The sequence below is a fragment of the Procambarus clarkii genome, chromosome 29, assembly GCF_040958095.1.
Source record: "Procambarus clarkii isolate CNS0578487 chromosome 29, FALCON_Pclarkii_2.0, whole genome shotgun sequence".
NCBI lineage: Eukaryota > Metazoa > Arthropoda > Malacostraca > Decapoda > Cambaridae > Procambarus > Procambarus clarkii.
This window is the reverse complement of record NC_091178.1, coordinates 38,664,464-38,685,167: the sequence shown is the minus strand read 5'-3', so window position 1 is coordinate 38,685,167 and position 20,704 is coordinate 38,664,464. Positions and strand designations below refer to the sequence as shown.

General features: G+C 43.2%; 1 protein-coding gene across 1 annotated transcript in view; it reads right to left on the bottom strand.

Annotated features, from left to right (window-relative positions):
• LOC123750980 (nephrin-like) overlaps positions 1-20,247 on the bottom strand; it is a 128,947-nt gene extending 108,700 nt beyond the window's left edge. The window contains exon 1 of the mRNA XM_069333160.1: positions 20,023-20,247. Within this exon, the coding sequence (XP_069189261.1) occupies positions 20,023-20,137 (115 nt within the window). The 5' untranslated portion in view covers positions 20,138-20,247. The remainder of the gene's footprint in view (positions 1-20,022) is intronic.
• Positions 20,248-20,704: the final 457 nt, after the last annotated feature.

The window sequence follows — 20,704 nt, the reverse complement described above, 5'->3', positions numbered from 1 at the left end:
AGCCGTGCCAGGGGTCGAGGTGGTCATCACTGGGGGCTTTTTGCTCGATCCAATGACAGAGGAGGGAAGGGAGGCGAGGGGAGTAGTCAGGAGGGTCAGAGGAGCAGCAAGGTCAGGGCCTAATGCTACGGGGGGTTACAGAGCCCGGTATTCCAACACAGTCCGACTCGAGGGCTTCGTCGCCCACCCCACGAGCCCCATCAAGCACAAGACGAAGCTGGAAAAAGTTCAGAGGTATACCACTAGGTTAGTCCCAGAACTGAGAGGCATGAGTTACAAGGTAAAGCTGAGAGAACTGCACCTCACGTCGATGGAAGACAGATGAACCCTGGGAGACATGATCACCACATACAAAATTCTAAGGGAATCAACAGGGTAGATAAGGATGGATTATTTAACATGGGTGGTACACGCACAAGGAGACACAGGTGGAAGCTTAGTACCCAAATGAGCCACAGAGACATTAGAAAGAATTTGTTCAGTGTCATAGTAGTTAGTACATAGAATGCACTAGGAAGTGACGTGGTACAGGCTGACTCCATACACAGTTTCAAATGTAGATATGATAGAGCTCGAGAAGCTCAAGAATCTGTATACCAGTAGATTGATGTTTGAGAGGCGGGACCAAAAAGCCAAAGCTCAACCCCCGAAAGCACAACTAGGTGACTACAACTAGATAAGTACGAATATTTTACCCAAGTCTTGAACTATGTTGAAGACATAAGAAGGTCAGTAAGCAGTTAGGGTGGCTATAATATAATAACCCTCATTGTGTTAACACTTTTGAACCCAAATCAAAATATAATGCTATTTTGTCAGCTTTATCTTGCACCTTTACAACTATTTAATGGTACTATGTTCACCTGGACGTATACAAAGAAGGGAGACATAGGTAATACCTGAAATTTCAAATTTCCCTTATTAATAGTAACAGGAGAAGGCCTATTGGCCCATAGAGAAACAAATTATATTCTCTTAATAGATGAAGAGAAAGGACAGATACTGAGGAAGAACTGAAATCAATGAAAGGTATAAAAAAGATATATCAATCAATAGTTAATTAAATTAACACAAACTGTAACTAGAAAAAATTGATATAAATGGGACGGCCTCAGATTTAGAAGAAACCTGGGCAAATATGAATTTACAAAAAGGTTAATTGACTGATGGAAGAGATTATTACCTGGTATAAAACTACACGTTGTATAGTTGGATTGTTTCAGGCAATGTCAGAAATATATTTTGAAGAATTTTGGTTGGGCATTATAAGAACTGTCTCGCATCATCCTATAGGCCGTTTGCAGTTTCTTTCATTCCTATGTTTTTATGTTCTAGTCAACTAGATATGATGTAAAGTGCTCCGAGATGCTGGGGATGACGTGAGCATCACGTCTCTCTTTATCTTAAGAGTTTACTAAAAACTACACGACAAAAGGGACAAAATATTTGCTAACCAATTGTCTGACAATGAAACATGTATTATAACATAAGAACGTAAGAATGAAGGAAACTGTAGAAGGCCTATTGGCCTACATTAGGCAGCTCCTATTTATATCGACCCAAACTCATTCAAACATATGTTTAACCTACGCTTGAAACAATCAAGGAAAGCTACGTCAATTATGTTATGCGGTAATTGGTTCCACAAATCGACAACCCTGTTTCCGAACCAGTATTTACCCAGGTTTTTCATAGCTTTAACCTTGTTACTGAAACAGTATTTATCCAGGTTTTTCATAAATCAAAAATTATCCAATTTATATCCATTCTTTTGTGTTATATTATGTGTTGACCGAGAACCTGGCGCGAGTGAGGCGCACACATGATGTGTATGAGTCCACCACCTGCCGGCATTCTCAACGTCCCGAAACTGTGCCTTACCCTAACCTACCAGAAGGCACATGAACAGAAAACGGGGCATTATGTCAGTTTCGCGAGCCGCTACCGTTTTCTAATACACCAGATGTGGTCATAGGTAAAGTACACGTCAAAATGTAAAGTACATAGGTAAAGTACACGTACACCACAGTCACCTTACACAAACACGTACACCACAGTCACCGTACACAAACACGTACACCACAGTTACCTTACACAAACACGTACATCACAGACACCGTACACAAACACGCACACCACAGTCACCTTACACAAACACGTACACCACAGTCACCTTACACAAACACGTACACCACAGTTACCGTACACAAACATGTACACCAGTCACTGTACACAAGCACGTACACGACAGTCACTGTACACAAGCACGTACACCACAGTCACAATATGCAAACACGTACACCACAGTCACCGTACACAAACACGTACACCACAGTTACCTTACACAAACACGTACATCACAGACACCGTACACAAACACGTACACCACAGTCACCTCACACAAACACGCACACCACAGTCACCTTACACAAACACGTACACCACAGTCACCGTACACAAACACGTACACCACAGTCACCTTACACAAACACGTACACCACAGTCACCTTACACAAACACGTACACCACAGTCACCGTACACAAACACGTACACCACAGTTACCTTACACAAACACGTACATCACAGACACCGTACACAAACACGCATACCACAGTCACCTTACACAAACACGTACATCACAGACACCGTACACAAACACGTACACCACAGTTACCGTACACAAACATGTACACCAGTCACTGTACACAAGCACGTACACGACAGTCACTGTACACAAGCACGTACACCACAGTCACCGTACACAAATGTTGGACACCAGTTAGGCGCCATACACATAGGGGTGACCTAATACCCTTTTAAGCTAAACAACTTAATAAGAATCAATAACGTGTCAGCAGATTTGAATGCAATATACTCTGCTGCAGCCCTCAGACCTCAGACACACCCCGGGCATCAGAGCGTCTACACGCGCTCCCTTACACACTCTACAAGCTAGTTCGTGGCTCGTGTAGAAAAAATATATATATATATATATATATATATATATATATATATATATATATATATATATATATTTATAATAAACCTAAGAAAAAGCAGTGGACGTTTGGTACTCCAATTCCTGCCCACAACCTAATCATTCTACAACAACATCACTGATGTTACACAAACACGTACATCACAGTCACCGTACACAAACACGTACACCACAGTCGCCTTACACAAACACGTACACCACAGTCACCTTACACAAACACGTACACCACAGTCACCTTACACAAACACGTACACCACAGTCACCTTACACAAACACGTACACCACAGTCACCTTACACAAACACGTACACCACAGTCACTGAACACAAACACGTACATCACAGACACCGTACACAAGCACGTACACCACAGTCACTTTACACAAACACGTACACCACAGTCACCTTACACAAACACGTACACCACAGTCACCTTACACAAACACGTACACCACAGTCACTGAACACAAACACGTACATCACAGACACCGTACACAAGCACGTACACCACAGTCACTTTACACAAACACGTACACCACAGTCACTGAACACAAACACGTACACCACAGTCACCTTACACAAACACGTACACCACAGTCACTGAACACAAACACGTACACCACAGTCACCTTACACAAACACGTACACCACAGTCACTGAACACAAACACGCACACCACAGTCACCTTACACAAACACGTACACCACAGTCACTGAACACAAACACGTACATCACAGACACCGTACACAAACACGTACACCACAGTCACCGTACATAAACACGTACACCACAGTCACCGTACACAAACACGAACACCACAGTTACCGTACACAAACACGTACACCACAGTCACTGTACACAAACACGTACACCACAGTCACCGTACACAAACACGTACACCACAGTCACCGTACACGTACACCAGTCACCGTACACGTACACCACAGTCACCGTACACGTACACCACAGTCACCGTGCACAAACACGTACACCACAGTCACCGTACACAAACACGTACACCACAGTCACTTTACACAAACACGTACACCAAAGTCACAGTACACAAACACGTACACCACAGTCACCGTACACGTACACCACAGTCACCGTGCACAAACACGTACACCAGTCACCTTACACAAACACGTACACCAAAGTCACAGTACACAAACACGTACACCACAGTCACCGTACACGTACACCACAGTCACCATACACAAACACGTACACCACAGTCACCGTACACAAACACGTACACCACAGTCACCGTACACGTACACCACAGTCACTGTACACAAACACGTACACCAGTCACCTTACACAAACACGTACACCAAAGTCACAGTACACAAACACGTACACCACAGTCACCGTACACGTACACCACAGTCACCATACACAAACACGTACACCACAGTCACCGTACACAAACACGTACACCACAGTCACAATATGCAAACACGTACACCACAGTCACCTTACACAAACACGTACACCACAGTCACCTTACACAAACACGTACACCACAGTCACCTTACACAAACACGTACACCACAGTCACCTTACACAAACACGTACACCACAGTCACCTTACACAAACACGTACACCACAGTCACCGTACACAAACACGTACACCACAGTTACCTTACACAAACACGTACATCACAGACACCGTACACAAACACGCACACCACAGTCACCTTACACAAACACGTACACCACAGTCACCTTACACAAACACGTACACCACAGTCACATTACACAAACACGTACACCACAGTCACCTTACACAAACACGTACACCACAGTCACCGTACACAAACACGTACACCACAGTTACCTTACACAAACACGTACATCACAGACACCGTACACAAACACGCACACCACAGTCACCTTACACAAACACGTACACCACAGTCACTTTACACAAACACGTACACCACAGTTACCGTACACAAACATGTACACCAGTCACTGTCCACAAGCACGTACACGACAGTCACTGTACACAAGCACGTACACCACAGTCACAATATGCAAACGCGTACACCACAGTCACCGTACACAAACACGTACACCACAGTTACCTTACACAAACACGTACATCACAGACACCGTACACAAACACGCACACCACAGTCACCTTACACAAACACGTACATCACAGACACCGTACACAAACACGTACACCACAGTCACCTCACACAAACACGTACACCACAGTCACCTTACACAAACACGCACACCACAGTCACCTTACACAAACACGTACACCACAGTCACCGTACTCAAACACGTACACCACAGTCACCTTACACAAACACGTACACCACAGTCACCTTACACAAACACGTACACCACAGTCACCGTACACAAACACGTACACCACAGTTACCTTACACAAACACGTACATCACAGACACCGTACACAAACACGTACACCACAGTTACCGTACACAAACATGTACACCAGTCACTGTACACAAGCACGTACACGACAGTCACTGTACACAAGCACGTACTCCACAGTCACCGTACACAAATGTTGGACGCCAGTTAGGCGCCATACACATAGGGGTGACCTAATACCCTTTTAAGCTAAACAACTTAATAAGAATCAATAACGTGTCAGCAGATTTGAATTCAATATACTCTGCTGCAGCCCTCAGACCTCAGACACACCCCGGGCATCAGAGCGTCTACACGCGCTCCCTTACACACTCTACAAGCTAGTTCGTGGCTCGTGTAGAAAATATATATATATATATATATATTTATAATAAACCTAAGAAAAAGCAGTGGACGTTTGGTACTCCAATTCCTGCCCACAACCTAATCATTCTACAACAACATCACTGATGTTACACAAACACGTACATCACAGTCACCGTACACAAACACGTACACCACAGTCACCTTACACAAACACGTACACCACAGTCACCTTACACAAACACGTACACCACAGTCACCTTACACAAACACGTACACCACAGTCACCTTACACAAACACGTACACCACAGTCACTGAACACAAACACGTACATCACAGACACCGTACACAAGCACGTACACCACAGTCACTTTACACAAACACGTACACCACAGTCACCTTACACAAACACGTACACCACAGTCACCTTACACAAACACGTACACCACAGTCACTGAACACAAACACGTACATCACAGACACCGTACACAAACACGTACACCACAGTCACCTTAAACAAACACGTACACCACAGTCACTGAACACAAACACGTACACCACAGTCACCTTACACAAACACGTACACCACAGTCACTGAACACAAACACGTACACCACAGTCACCTTACACAAACACGTACACCACAGTCACCTTACACAAACACGTAAACCACAGTCACCTTACACAAACACGTACACCACAGTCACTGAACACAAACACGTACACCACAGTCACCTTAAACAAACACGTACACCACTGTCACCTTACACAAACACGTACACCACAGTCACTGAACACAAACACGTACACCACAGTCACAATACACAAACACGTACACCACAGTCACCTTACACAAACACGTACACCACAGTCACTGTACACAAACACGTACACCACAGTCACCTTACACAAACACGTACACCACAGTCACTTAACACAAACACGTACACCACAGTCACCTTACAGAAACACGTACACCACAGTCACTGAACACAAACACGTACACCACAGTCACCGTACACGTACACCACAGTCACCGTACACGTACACCACAGTCACCGTACACAAACATGTACACCACAGTCACCGTACACGTACACCACAGTCACCGTAAACAAACACGTACACTGCAGTCACTGTACACAAACACGTACACCACACTCACTGTACACAAACACGTACACCACAGTCACTGTACACAAACACGTACACCACAGTCACCGTACACAAACACGTACACCGCAATCACTGTACACAAAAATGTACACTGCAGTCACTGTACACAAACACGTACACCACAGACACCGTACACAAACACGTACACCACAGACGCCGTACACAAACATGCACACCACAGTCACCGTACACAAACACGTACATCACAGTCACCGTACACGTACACCACAGTCACCGTACACGTACACCACAGTCGATTTGGATCAATATGTAGGTTATTCCATCCTGACATGTGCCAAACCTCACTGGAGGACAGAAAATGCTATGACCTTAGCTGCCCACACTTTCACGTGAAAGGCACGGAACGCTACATAAAGAGTGGCAAGCAGGATAATGAATTTGGAGGAAACTATATAAATTTTTTATACCAGACCGGCAGGGAATTCAAAAGGAGCAGCATGGAGAGTGTATGGAACTGGATGCCAGACCCACTTGCATTCCAGAATTACAGATACAATTACCCACCGAAAGGGAACTACAACTACGACAGAAAACTGCCCTACAACAATCAGTACTGGTCAGAACAAACTCATTATGTCCACGAATAATGGACTTGCCGAAAAAGTCTCCCATTCAAACTATCACTAATAGAGTAACCTCAATCATCTTTGCCAACATACAAGGACTGAAAACAAGAACAAACAACAAAGTACAGTTCATAAATGGCCACCTCACGGAGTGAAATGCAGTATTTGGAGCTTTCACAGAAACCCATGAAGGGGAATTGTTGGACAGTGAGATCTGGATTCCAGGATATAACCTATACAGGTGTGATAGGAAAATTAGGTCACATGGAGGAGTGGGTCTGTATATTAGGGAAGACCTTGTATGTTCGGAGCTCCTAAACGTTACAAATGAGGTGGTAGAGGAACTGGGATTAAAAATAGAGAAAATAAATTTAGTGATTATACTAATATACAAACCGCCAGATGCAACGGCTGAGGAATTCACAGAACAGATAAGCAAAATAGAGAATAGCCTTGATAATTTGGAGAACCCGATACCTGATATTATCTTCCTAGGTGACTTCAACTTGCCTAGTCTCAGGTGGAAAATAGCAAACAATAATATTATACCAGGAAATCTATCAGGACCTAACCAACCACAGATTAGAGAACTACTTAGATTCTGTGACAAATTTTCACTCAATCAGCAGATATCGGAGCCAACGAGAAAGGAAAATATTCTAGATCTGGTCTTTACGAACAATGAAGACATTATCAGAGACATTACGATATCAGATACCACATACTCAGATCACAAACTCATTGAAGTGCAAACGACCATCAATACTCAGAATAGACCTAAAACGTTGTTAAAGCGAGAGGGGCTATTCAGTAAATTCAATTTTAATAATAAAAGGATAGACTGGGAGATAACAAACAGGGAACTTACAAACATTCCATGGGGAACTGTTCTAAATCATACAAGTCCTACAGAAGGAATAGAAAAACTGACTTCAGAAGCGTATCAAGTCTGTCTGAAACATGTTCCTTTGAGGAAAGCCAGAAAGAGATCTAACGTAGAAAGAGAACGCAGACGACACTATAAACGCAGGAAAAAAATAACGGAACTGCTTATGCAGACACGAATTTCCCGTCAAAGAAGGAATAATTTAAATAGGGAGATTGAAGAAATCGAGCGGAAATTGAAACACTCATATGAAACTGAAGAAAGGCAGTTAGAACAGAAAGCAATTCAGGAAATAAAGAAAAATCCGAAATATTTCTTCTCATATGCGAAATCAAAAGCAAAAACCACTGCCAGTATTGGACCTATTCGTACAAGTGAAGGTTCATACACGGAGGATGACAAAGAAATTAGTGAAATCCTAAAAAAGCAGTATGAGGACAAGTTTAGCACTCCAATAAACAACATGAAGGTGGAAGATCCAGACAATTTCTTTATGCGGGATATTCAAACCCCTGTAAATATAACTGATATAAACACGAGCGCACTAAATTTTGAAAAAGAAATTGAAAACATGCCCATGCACTCGGTCCCAGGTCCAGACTCATGGAATTCAATATTTATAAAGAAATGCAAAGTGCCGGTAGCACAGGCACTCAGTATAGTGTGGAGGAAGAGCTTGGACACGGGGGAGATACCAGATGCACTTAAAGTAGCAGACATAGCCCCTCTACACAAGGGAGGGAGCAAAGCATTGGCGAAAAATTATAGACCAGTTGCACTAACCTCGCACATCATAAAAGTATTTGAGAGAGTGATTAGGAGTCAGGTCACCAATTTCATGGAGACCAATTACCTTCACAACCCAGGCCAACATGGATTTCGAGCGGGAAGATCGTGCCTCTCACAGCTACTTGAGCACTACGACAAAGTCACTGAGGCATTAGAAGAGAAACGGAATGCTGATGTGATATACACGGACTTCGCAAAGGCTTTCGATAAATGTGACCATGGCGTGATAGCACACAATGAAGTCAATGGGAATAACCGGTAAAGTAGGACGCTGGATACTCAGTTTTCTGTCAAACAGCACTCAGCGAGTAACTGTCAACCATATAAAATCTAGTCCAAGTGCAGTGAAAAGCTCTGTACCTCAGTGTGATATTTCTCAGTTTTATGAAAATTTACTATGCTTTACCTGATCCAATTAATTTACATAACTCCAGTTTCAAGTCATGTGCATACCAGATTTTAATTTACAATTTTGCTGATTTATATATTTTATATTTTGTGTGTGTGTGATATTTCTCAGTTTTATGATAAAATTTACTATGCTTTACCTGATCCAATTAATTTACATAACTCCAGTTTCAAGTCATGTGCATACCAGATTGCATATTTAATTTATAATTTTGCTGATTCATATATTTAGTGTGTGTGTGTGTGAGGGTGGAGGCCAGCACAACCACAGGCCTCCCCACCACCGGTGGAGACTCAGTCACCAGAAGAACTGGCTACTTCCCACGGCAATATTAACATGGACTCAGAAAGCAGCCAGTCAGTCGAGGAGGGTGAGTATCAAGACGTTCTAACAAGGCAACAGAAGAAACGGTTAAGACAGGATGCAAGGCGTAGTGTTGACAGTAATGGTACACTTAACGGAAACGACAAGAGAATGAAGAACGACGCCGAGACTGATGTCGACAAACGGACGGAACGATGTCAGGAAGGTGAGGATCAGCGGAGATGGAGGCTTCTCTTCCCTGCCTCATGCACGCTGGCCTATCATCAGAAGCTGCTGTGGACAGTCACACTTGGAAGAGAACACCGCAAGTTCGAGCCCCTGCTGAAGGAAGGTGTAAACAGACCTTACTTAACGGTAGGTTCTATGGAGGCAGTGGAGTATCTTACCCAGCAAGGATATGATGGAATTGTTATGGAAATACCGGAGGGGAACGAGAAGCTGACGAAGGTAATTATCTATAAATACCCTCATATTCTGGACCCCGAATTCATCCTCGACGACCAACGATTTGTGTGGGCCAAGCGTCACCTTATTAAAGGTGAAGCTAGGAGTCAGGTGGTGGCTTTAGTGAGAGGTGAAGTTCCCGAGAAAGTGTTCATCACCGGGGCTGGCTACAGGCATGTAGCAAAGTATGTGGAAGAGCCCATAATATGCCTGAAATGCTGCAGATGGGGGCATAAATCCTGGAGCTGTCAAAATGATCCACGATGTCGTTTCTGCGGAAAGTCTCACCTCTCTAATGTGTGTAGAAACAGACTTAATCTGGGTGAGAAAATAGTTCCCAGATGCTGCAACTGTGGAGGCGTTCACAATGCCAGCTCAGCTGTGTGTAGCAAGAGGCCGAGTATGGGTGTTATCCGGCCGGTGAATGTTACAGAGCAAGCAAGAGCTCTTACCCAAACACCGGGAGCACAGCAAAACAGTCTGCCCCAAACAGCACCAGTGAACCGGACGAATGCGTGGGTAAAGGAGTCTCCTTTACTTCGTCAGGCTCAAGCAACAAGCAGCCACGCCACCACTCAGGACTCCGGCAGTGACAATGTAACGGTGAGTGAAGTGGCTACTGTGGCTCAGAAAGAGGGTCATAATAATATGGCCAAGGAGGTGTGGGCTGAACTAAGAAAAGTTGGTGAGTTCCTCCAAAATCTTGGGCAGAGAATCGAGTCCATCGAGGCTAAATTAAACGGTCAGGAGGTCAAGGAAATTCACAAAACTGCGAAAGAAAATCAGGATATAGTGGTTGAGGGCAATAGTGAAATATTGAGTGCTGAAATGAAAGAAAGTGAAGTGTGTGTGAATGATGGTAGTCGTAGTGAAAGGAAGAACCTTATAATTACACATAAAATGAAGGCATCATTTGGGCCAATAATGGACGTCTCAGGGCTGAAAAAATCTCTTGAGAATCGCAATGTCGCTTTTATTGGTGAACTTGGGAGGAGGTGGGAGATGTTATGCCAGGTATGGCTATCATTTAGTGAATTTATAGGGGATGACTTAGGCAGTGAATTGATTAATAATGGATCACCCTAGACTGAAAGTTTTGTCATGGAATGTTAATGGTTTAAGAAACAGGGTTACAGATGTTCATTGTTATGTGATGGGAAATGATATTGATGTTGTAGCTCTCCAGGAGACAGGGGATAGGAATGAAGGATTATTGAAATTAAATGGCTATAAAGGGTTTCACCTCTTCGCCGCAAATAACATCAGAGGCACGTCAATTTATGTAAAGAACTCCATACCAGCAGAGTTAGTAGAACCGCCATCAAAAACGCAAGGTATAGAGAGTGTCTGTGTTAAATTATCATTAAGGGAAGGGGAATTTATTGTAGTTAATTTGTATGTATCCAGGAACTGCTTCGACGCCAACTATCTACCTGACTGCATTTATACTGATCCTTCACTGGTCATTGGGGACCTTAATGCTCGGCACACAAGCCTTGGGACAGTGGGTAGCATTAGTACTAATGGGGTCAAGTGGTTACAGTTTCTACAAGATCATCCAGATACCTGTCTATTGGGAAACAATGAACCAACTCACATCAGGGGAGGACGGCTTGACTATGCCTGCATTTTAAACTCTCAGGGGATTATGGGGGAGGCTCGGGTTGTTCGGGAACTACTTAGTGACCACTTTGCCTTGAACGTTGAATTACCACTGGGGAAAAAACAAGTCCACTTTCAAAGGAAAAGGCTAAATATTAATAAAGATATGAAAAATTATTTTATTCAAAATATGGGAGATTGGTATCAACAATACACGCCGCTCTGCGTTGATAGTTTTTACGAGGATATGGTCGAGAACATAGAGAAATTAGTACAGAGGGAAAATAACGGCGGCAGGGGAAGCAAGACGCATGGACCTAAGAAATTTAAATATTCCAATGATCAGCAAGTCAAGGGGTGGGAGAGAATGCTACGGAGTGCACATAAAGAATGGATAAAAAATGGAATGAGGGATGAAGAGAAAAATACAATGTTGGAAGTGGCTAGGGAATGCAGTCAGGTGAGGAAGGAGGCGCGGGACAGATACTGGCAAGACTTTGCTCAGTCCATTGGTAATACTAAGAACCTTAAAGACATATGGAGAGCAGTAAATAAAGTCAGGGGTTGTAAGACCAAATTCATTGCTCACTCAGATCCAGGGAAGGTTGCTAATGAGTTAGTAGATAAATGGGCTAGTGCTGCTGGTATGGAGTCCTTACCTGCAGACACGAGAATCACCATTGAGTCATGGGAAAATATTAGAAATGAAGTAACTTTATGTGCCTTAAATACAAGATCTATAGCGTGCACTGAGATAACTCACGATGAGCTACTGGATGCTATAAAAAGTGGCAGCTCTACTGCTCCTGGGAAAGATGGAGTAACGTATGACATTCTTAATTATTTAGCCGGTATGAAACCTAGTCCCTTACTTGATTTGTTTAATATGAGTTATAGAGAGGGAAAGTTACCAAGAAAATGGAAAGAGGCAGTCATCATTCCTATCCCTAAGTCAAACGGTGGCTACAGACCTGTCTCCTTAATATCCTGCTTTTGTAAAATGATGGAAAGGATTTTGTTAAATAGGCTACTCTACCTTGTAGGTGATAACATGTCCAGTGATCTCTTTGGTTTTATCAAAGGCAAAAGTACTGCGGATTGTCTCTTAAAGTGTTTGTCTAATATGGATGACAATTGTAGAGTTTTTGTTGATCTACAAGGAGCATTTGATAAAGCCAATGGGGAAGTAATCTTATACGAATTAGCCAATCTGGGAATAACAGGGAGATTGTTACACTGGATAAGGGATTATCTACAAGGCAGAAAAGGTCAGGTGTATTATCAGGGATGCATGTCTGAGGAACGGAGGTTTCAGTTAGGTACCCCACAAGGGGGAGTATTAAGTCCCACCTTATTCAATGTATTAATGAACAGATTAGCATCAGAAATGTATCCTCCAGGGGTCACGACGATCATATATGCTGATGACATTCTTATACAAGGCACTTCCGGGAACAAAATTCAAACTGCTCTTAACATACTTGGTACAACCTGTCACAAGTTAGGCTTAGTTATAAATGCAGATAAAACCAAATATGAGTATAGGAAACGAAGAGATATAACACTTACTCTAAATGGTGTGGAACTGAGCCGTGTTCAGAAGTACAAGTATCTGGGCATGTATGTTGGATACACATGTGAGAGTAAGAATGCTGAAATAAATCATATCAGCACCTTATGTAAAGCCCGTCTGCATCCTCTAAAAGCACTGGCTTTTTCTGGTAAAGGTGTTGGGGTACCTATCTTACGGATGTTATACATAAGCACTGTTCGGTCCCTGATAGACTACGCAGCACCCGTTTTGTCTTACACAGGCCAAGGCAGAATTCAAAAAATAGAGCTGATACAGAACGAGGCTATGAGGATTATTCTTGGATGTCAAAGAAATGCAATGATTGAAATAATGAGAATGGAATTAAATTTACAGAGTGTGTGTGATAGAGTCCGTGACATTAACACTAGAGTAGCTATTCGTTTCATGCGGAGAAAAGGAGGGGATAAGCTGTTTGAGAGCGTTCAGACCTGCTTGAGTGACGTACACACTTCCAGGAAACTGAGGGAGACACGCTACACGAGGGGATTAGCTCATGACCTCAGGGAATACGATGTACTTGACTGCTGTAAACCCTCTCGAAAGGGTAATATGTCTGCTCCCTGGAAAGTACAGAAAATAGACGTCGAAATTGTACCCCTCAATGTGAAAAAGATTCATCATGAACCGGGACAATTACGGTGTATGTATGGAAGCATGATATCCCGGTTACCAAGAGGCAACAGTTTACATGTATATTGCGACGGGTCGGTGGCGGAGGATGGCAGGGCAGGGTGTGGTGTCCTCATAAGGGAATATACGGAGTTTGGGACTGTGGACAGGAAAATTGAACTCCGGCTTAGTAATTATATATCATCCACACAAGCTGAACTGCAGGCCATTCTGGCGTGTTTGGAGGAAGTACGTCATGACGGCAAAAATGTTTTTGTATTTGTCGATAGCCGAGGAGCACTGGAGTCCTTAAACAGTCGAAACCCAGTCTTCATGTCTATAGTTGAGGATTGTAAGAGAAGAATAGCTGAGATACAGCTGAAAGGTCATAGTGTGAAATTCATGTGGATTCCATCTCATGTTGGAATAGTGCTCAACGAGGTGGCGGATGACTTGGCCAAACGTGCCACATCAAAACCACAAATTGACATTGAATGTGAATTCACAATGAGACAAATAAGAAGCAAAATCAGAAATATTCAGTCACAGGCAGGAGTGGAGAGGAGAGGGATAATGTATGAGAGAAGTCTAACCATGCAACACTACATGTATGTGAGTCAAAACACCCTTTTCACTTATGGTAAAAGGAGAAATGCTTGGAGTGACTCTGTGTACATGCGGCTCAGGCTTGGGTACAAATATTACTGGGAATATGGGATAGGCGTTCATGATAATGACACGAAGTGTAAACTATGTGGTATGTTAAGGTCTCACACCCTTGCCCATTATGTTCTTGATTGTCCGTTGATTAATGTATATAGAAACACTGAGATAAGGACTGTTCCTGAGCAAATAGCCTGGATGTGTCACAAAGGAAAGGTTGATGATATTCTTGAGAGATATAAGAATTTTGCACCAAGACTGTAATATTTTGTTGAATTATCCGTATAACTAGGTCATAAAAGTATTTGTGTACGTCTGATACCATACCACTTGTGAAGGAGGAAATGTACATGTTTATCTCTCAGAATGTTTGGTAACAGGTTTATTGTTTGTGATGTGTGTCTATGTATGTACTAACACGTTGTACTGAACGGGGTGAGAATAGCTTGAGCTACCTCATCCCTTTGTGTGTATTTTACCTCAATAAACTTATTTCAATTTCAATTTCAATTTCAATTTCAGGGTACAGTCCTTGCACCGCTGCTTTTCCTTATTCTCATATCAGATATAGACAAAAATACAAGTCACAGCTTCGTATCATCCTTGCAGATGACACAAAAATCAGTATGAAAATTACCTCGGCTGAGGACATTGAAAAATTTCAAGCTGATATTAATAAAGTTTTCGACTGGGCATCAGAAAATAACATGATGTTTAACAGTGATAAATTCCAGGTACTCAGGTACGGTAAAAATGAGGACCTTAAACATAATACAGAGTACAAAACACAATCAAATGTACCCATAGTAGGAAAACAGCATGTAAAGGATTTGGGAATAATAATGTCTGACGACCTAACGTTTAAGGAGCATAACCAAGCAAATATTGCGACAGCCAGAAAAATGATAGGATGGATTACGAGAACTTTCAAATCCAGGGATCCCATCACAATGGTTGTACTCTTCAAGTCACTTGTGTTGTCCCGTCTTGAGTACTGCTCAGTACTCACTTACCCCTTCAGAGCAGGAGAGATTGCTGAAATAGAGGGAATACAGAGAACATATACGGCACGCATAGACGCAATAAAGCACCTAAATTATTGGGATCGTCTCAAAGCCCTCCAAATGTACTCACTAGAAAGAAGACGAGAGAGATATAAAATAATATACACCTGGAAGATACTGGAGGGCCAAGTACCAAATCTACACAGTAAAATAACAACGTACTGGAGTGAACGACATGGAAGAAAATGTAGAATAGAACCAGTGAAGAGCAGAGGTGCCATAGGCACAATCAGAGAACACTGTATAAACATCAGAGGTCCGCGGTTGTTCAACGTCCTCCCAGCAAGCATAAGAAATATTGCCGGAACAACCGTGGACATTTTCAAGAGGAAACTAGATTTATTCCTCCAAGGAGTGCCCGACCAACCGGGCTGTGGTGGGTATGTGGGCCTGCGGGCCGCTCCAAGCAACAGCCTGGTGGATCAAACTCTCACAAGTCGAGCCTGGCCTCGGGCCGGGCTTGGGGAGTAGAAGAACTCCCAGAACCCCATCAACCAGGTATCAACCAGGTAACCGTACACGTACACCACAGTCACTGTACAGAAACACGTACACCACAGTCACTGTACAGAAACACGTACACCACAGTCACCGTACACGTACACCACAGTCACCGTACACAAACACGTACACTGCAGTCACTGTACACAAACACGTACACCACAGTCACTCTACACAATCACGCACACCACAGTCACTGTACACAAACACATACACCACAGTTACCTTACACAAACACATACACCACAGTCACTGTACACAAACACGTACACCACAGTTACCTTACACAAACACGTACATCACAGTCACCGTACACAAACACGTACACCACAGTTACCTTACACAAACACGTACACCACAGTCACCTTACACAAACACGTACACCACAGTCACCGTACACAAACACGTACACCACAGTTACCTTACACAAACACGTACATCACAGACACCGTACACAAACACGCACACCACAGTCACCTTACACAAACACGTACACCACAGTCACCTTACACAAACACGTACACCACAGTTACCGTACACAAACATGTACACCAGTCACTGTACACAAGCACGTACACGACAGTCACAGTACACAAACACGTACACCACAGTCACCTTACACAAACACGTACACCACAGTTACCTTACACAAACACGTACATCACAGTCACCGTACACAAACACGTACACCACAGTTACCTTACACAAACACGTACACCACAGTCACCTTACACAAACACGTACACCACAGTCACCGTACACAAACACGTACACCACAGTCACCGTACACAAACACGTACACCACAGTTACCTTACACAAACACGTACATCACAGACACCGTACACAAACACGCACACCACAGTCACCTTACACAAACACGTACATCACAGACACCGTACACAAACATGTACACCACAGTCACCTTACACAAACACGTACCCCACAGTCACTGTACACAAACACGTACACCACAGTCACCTTACACAAACACGTACACCACAGTCACCTTACACAAACACGTACACCACAGTCACTGAACACAAACACGTACACCACAGTCACCGTACACGTACACCACAGTCACCGTACACAAACACGTACACCACAGTCACCGTACACGTACACCACAGTCACCGTACACGTACACCACAGTCACCGTACACAAACACGTACACTGCAGTCACTGTACAGAAACACGTACACCACAGTCACCGTACACAGACACGTACATCACCGTCACCGTACACAAACACGTACAGCACCGTCACCGTACACAAACACGTACATCACCGTCACCGTACACAAACACGTACACAACAGTCACCGTACACAAACACGTACACCACAGTCTCCGTACACAAACACGTACACCACGGTCACCGTACACGTACACCACGGTCACTGTACACCAACACGTACACCACAGTCACTGTACACAAACACGTACATCACAGTCACTGTACACAAACACGTACACCACTGTCACCGTACACAAACACGTACACCACAGTCTCCGTACACAAACACGTACATCACCGTCACCGTACACAAACACGTACACAACAGTCACCGTACACAAACACGTACACCACAGTCACCGTACACAAACACGTACACCACATTCACCTTACACGGACACCACAGTCACTGTACACAAACACGTGCACCACAGACACCGTACACAAACACGTACACAACAGTCACTGTACACAAACACGTACACCACAGTCACCGTACAGAAACACGTACACCACAGTCACCTTACACAAACACGTACACCACAGTCACCGTACACGTACACCACAGTCACCGTACAGAAACACGTACACCACAGTCACCTTACACAAACACGTACACCACAGTCACCGTACACAAACACGTACACCACAGTCACAGTACACAAACACGTACATAAACACGTACACCATAGTCAACATACACAAACACGTACACAACAGACACCGTACACAAACGCGTACACCACAGACGCCGTACACAAACACGTACACCACAATCACCGTACACAAACTTGTAGACAAAACTCAACCCGTTCTCGCAAATTTAATAAGTCAATATTGACTTATTAAATATGTGCATAGGAGACATACTTAACATAATAGTTTCCCTTGAAAAGCTTCATAGAAAACACCGACCTTACCTAACCTACTTAGTATGTTAAGATAAGCATCTTATTGCTTCGTAATTACAATTATTACCTAACCTATACCTATAATAGGTTAAGTAACAATTGTAATTACGAAGCTATAAGACGCTTATTTTAACATACTAAGTAGGTTAGGTAAGGTCGGTGTTTTCTATGAAGCTTTTCAAGGGAAACTATTATGTTTAGTATGTCACCTATGCACGCAACTAATAAGTCAATATTGACTTATTAAATTTGCGAGAACGGGTTGACAAAACTAGAGGCGCTGACAGCTGAGTGGACAGCGAGTGGGACTTGTAATCCGGTGGCCCGGGTTCGATTCCTGGTTCCGGCGAGAAAACAAAATGGGCAGTGTTTCTTTCACCCTGATGCCTCTCTTGCCTAGCAGAAAATAGGTACCTGGGAGTTAGACAGCTATCATTGACTGCTTCCTGGAAGATGTCTTTCCTGGCAAGTACAACTTATCTAGTTGTGCTCTGGCTCTTTGGTCCCGCCTCTCAACTGTCAAATAATGTACAGGTTCCTTAGCCTATTGGGCTCTATCATATTTACACTTGAAGCTGTGTATGGAGTCAGCCTCCACCACATCACTGCCTAATACATTCCATTTGTCTACTCTGACACTGAAAAAAACTTTCTAACGTCTCTATTGCTCATTTGGGCACTCAATTTCCACCTGTGTCACCTAGTGCTTATGTTCCTTGTGTTAAATAGTCTGTCTTTATCTACCCTATCAATTCCTCTGAGAATCTTGTATGTGGTAATCGTGTCCCCTCTAACTCTTCTGTCTTCCAATAACGTGAGGTTTAATTTCGTAGTCTCTCCTCGTAGCTCATACCGCTCAGTTCTGGTACTAGTCTTGTGGCAAACCTTTCAATTTTTTCCATTTTATTCTTATGCTTGACTGGATATGGACTCCATGCTGGAGTTGCATACTCCAAGATTGGTCTGACAAATGTGGTATTCAAAGTTTTGAAAAATTCCTCACACAAGTTTCTAAAGGCCGTTCTTATGATAGCCAACCTGGCATATGTTATCCTCTTGATATGGGCTTCAGGGGACAAGTCTGGCGTGATATCAACCCCCCAGATCTTTCTCTCTCTCTCTCTCTGCCTCTTGAAGAATGTCATCTCCCAAATGATACCTTGTATCTGGTTTCCTACTAACTAAACCTATCTTCATTACATTACATTTTCATGGAATAAACTCTATCAACTAGTTGTTCGACCATTCCTGCTGCTTGTCCAAGTCTTCTTGAAACCTCAAGCTGTTCTCCTTTGTATTAATCCTTCTCATAATTTTGGCGTCGTCAGCAAACATTGAGAGGAATAGGTCTATACCCTCTGGGAGATCATTTAGGTATATCAGAAACAGTTGAGAGGCAGGCCGAAAGAGCAGAGCTCAAACACCGCAAACACAATTAGGTCAATACAACTAGGTGAATATAAGATACCGTAGCAGTGGCAACTTGGAAACAGTGAAAGTCACAACTCACAGTTGACTGTGATGGTGGTGGTGACAGTGTTCATGAGGCCGGAGGAGATGGAGTCGTTGGTGGTGGAGCAGGTGATGGTGGTGTGGGCCGTGGCCCTGGAGGCCACCACCACCATCCAGGTGGTGGAGAGTGAGCCCTGGTGCTCCACGCTGGTCCCGCTCCCCAGCACCGACCCCCGGCCGCCCCACACCAGCCCCGGCGGCGGCTCTGACGGAGGAACAACAAAACAACATTACATATACTTTTATCAGAATATTAGTTATATAAATTTATATATTATTATGCAACTTTATATTATAATATTCTCTATATTGTCATATTCTTTACATAGCAGTTAACGAAATAAAAAAAAACAAGAAGGTATTGTTAATATATTACAAGCCATAATTTGCTTTATGTGTTGACAATGCTAAAACAAGCCAGCATTTTCAGGTCTCTCTTCTTACCTGAGAATGTTGTCCTTCAATCAAGAACTACTTTTCCCAGCGATATTCTTAATCTTAACATGTAAATTTGTATTTATTGTTTGCTATTCCCTTTCCTCATGTTATATTTGCCATTCGTTTATACACATCAGTCATACAAAAAAATAATAGCAATGATAACACTTCAATCACGTCATAAAGAAACAGACATGACACATTCAGTGGTAATTGCGAGGAAAGTAAGGTCGTAAGCAGAC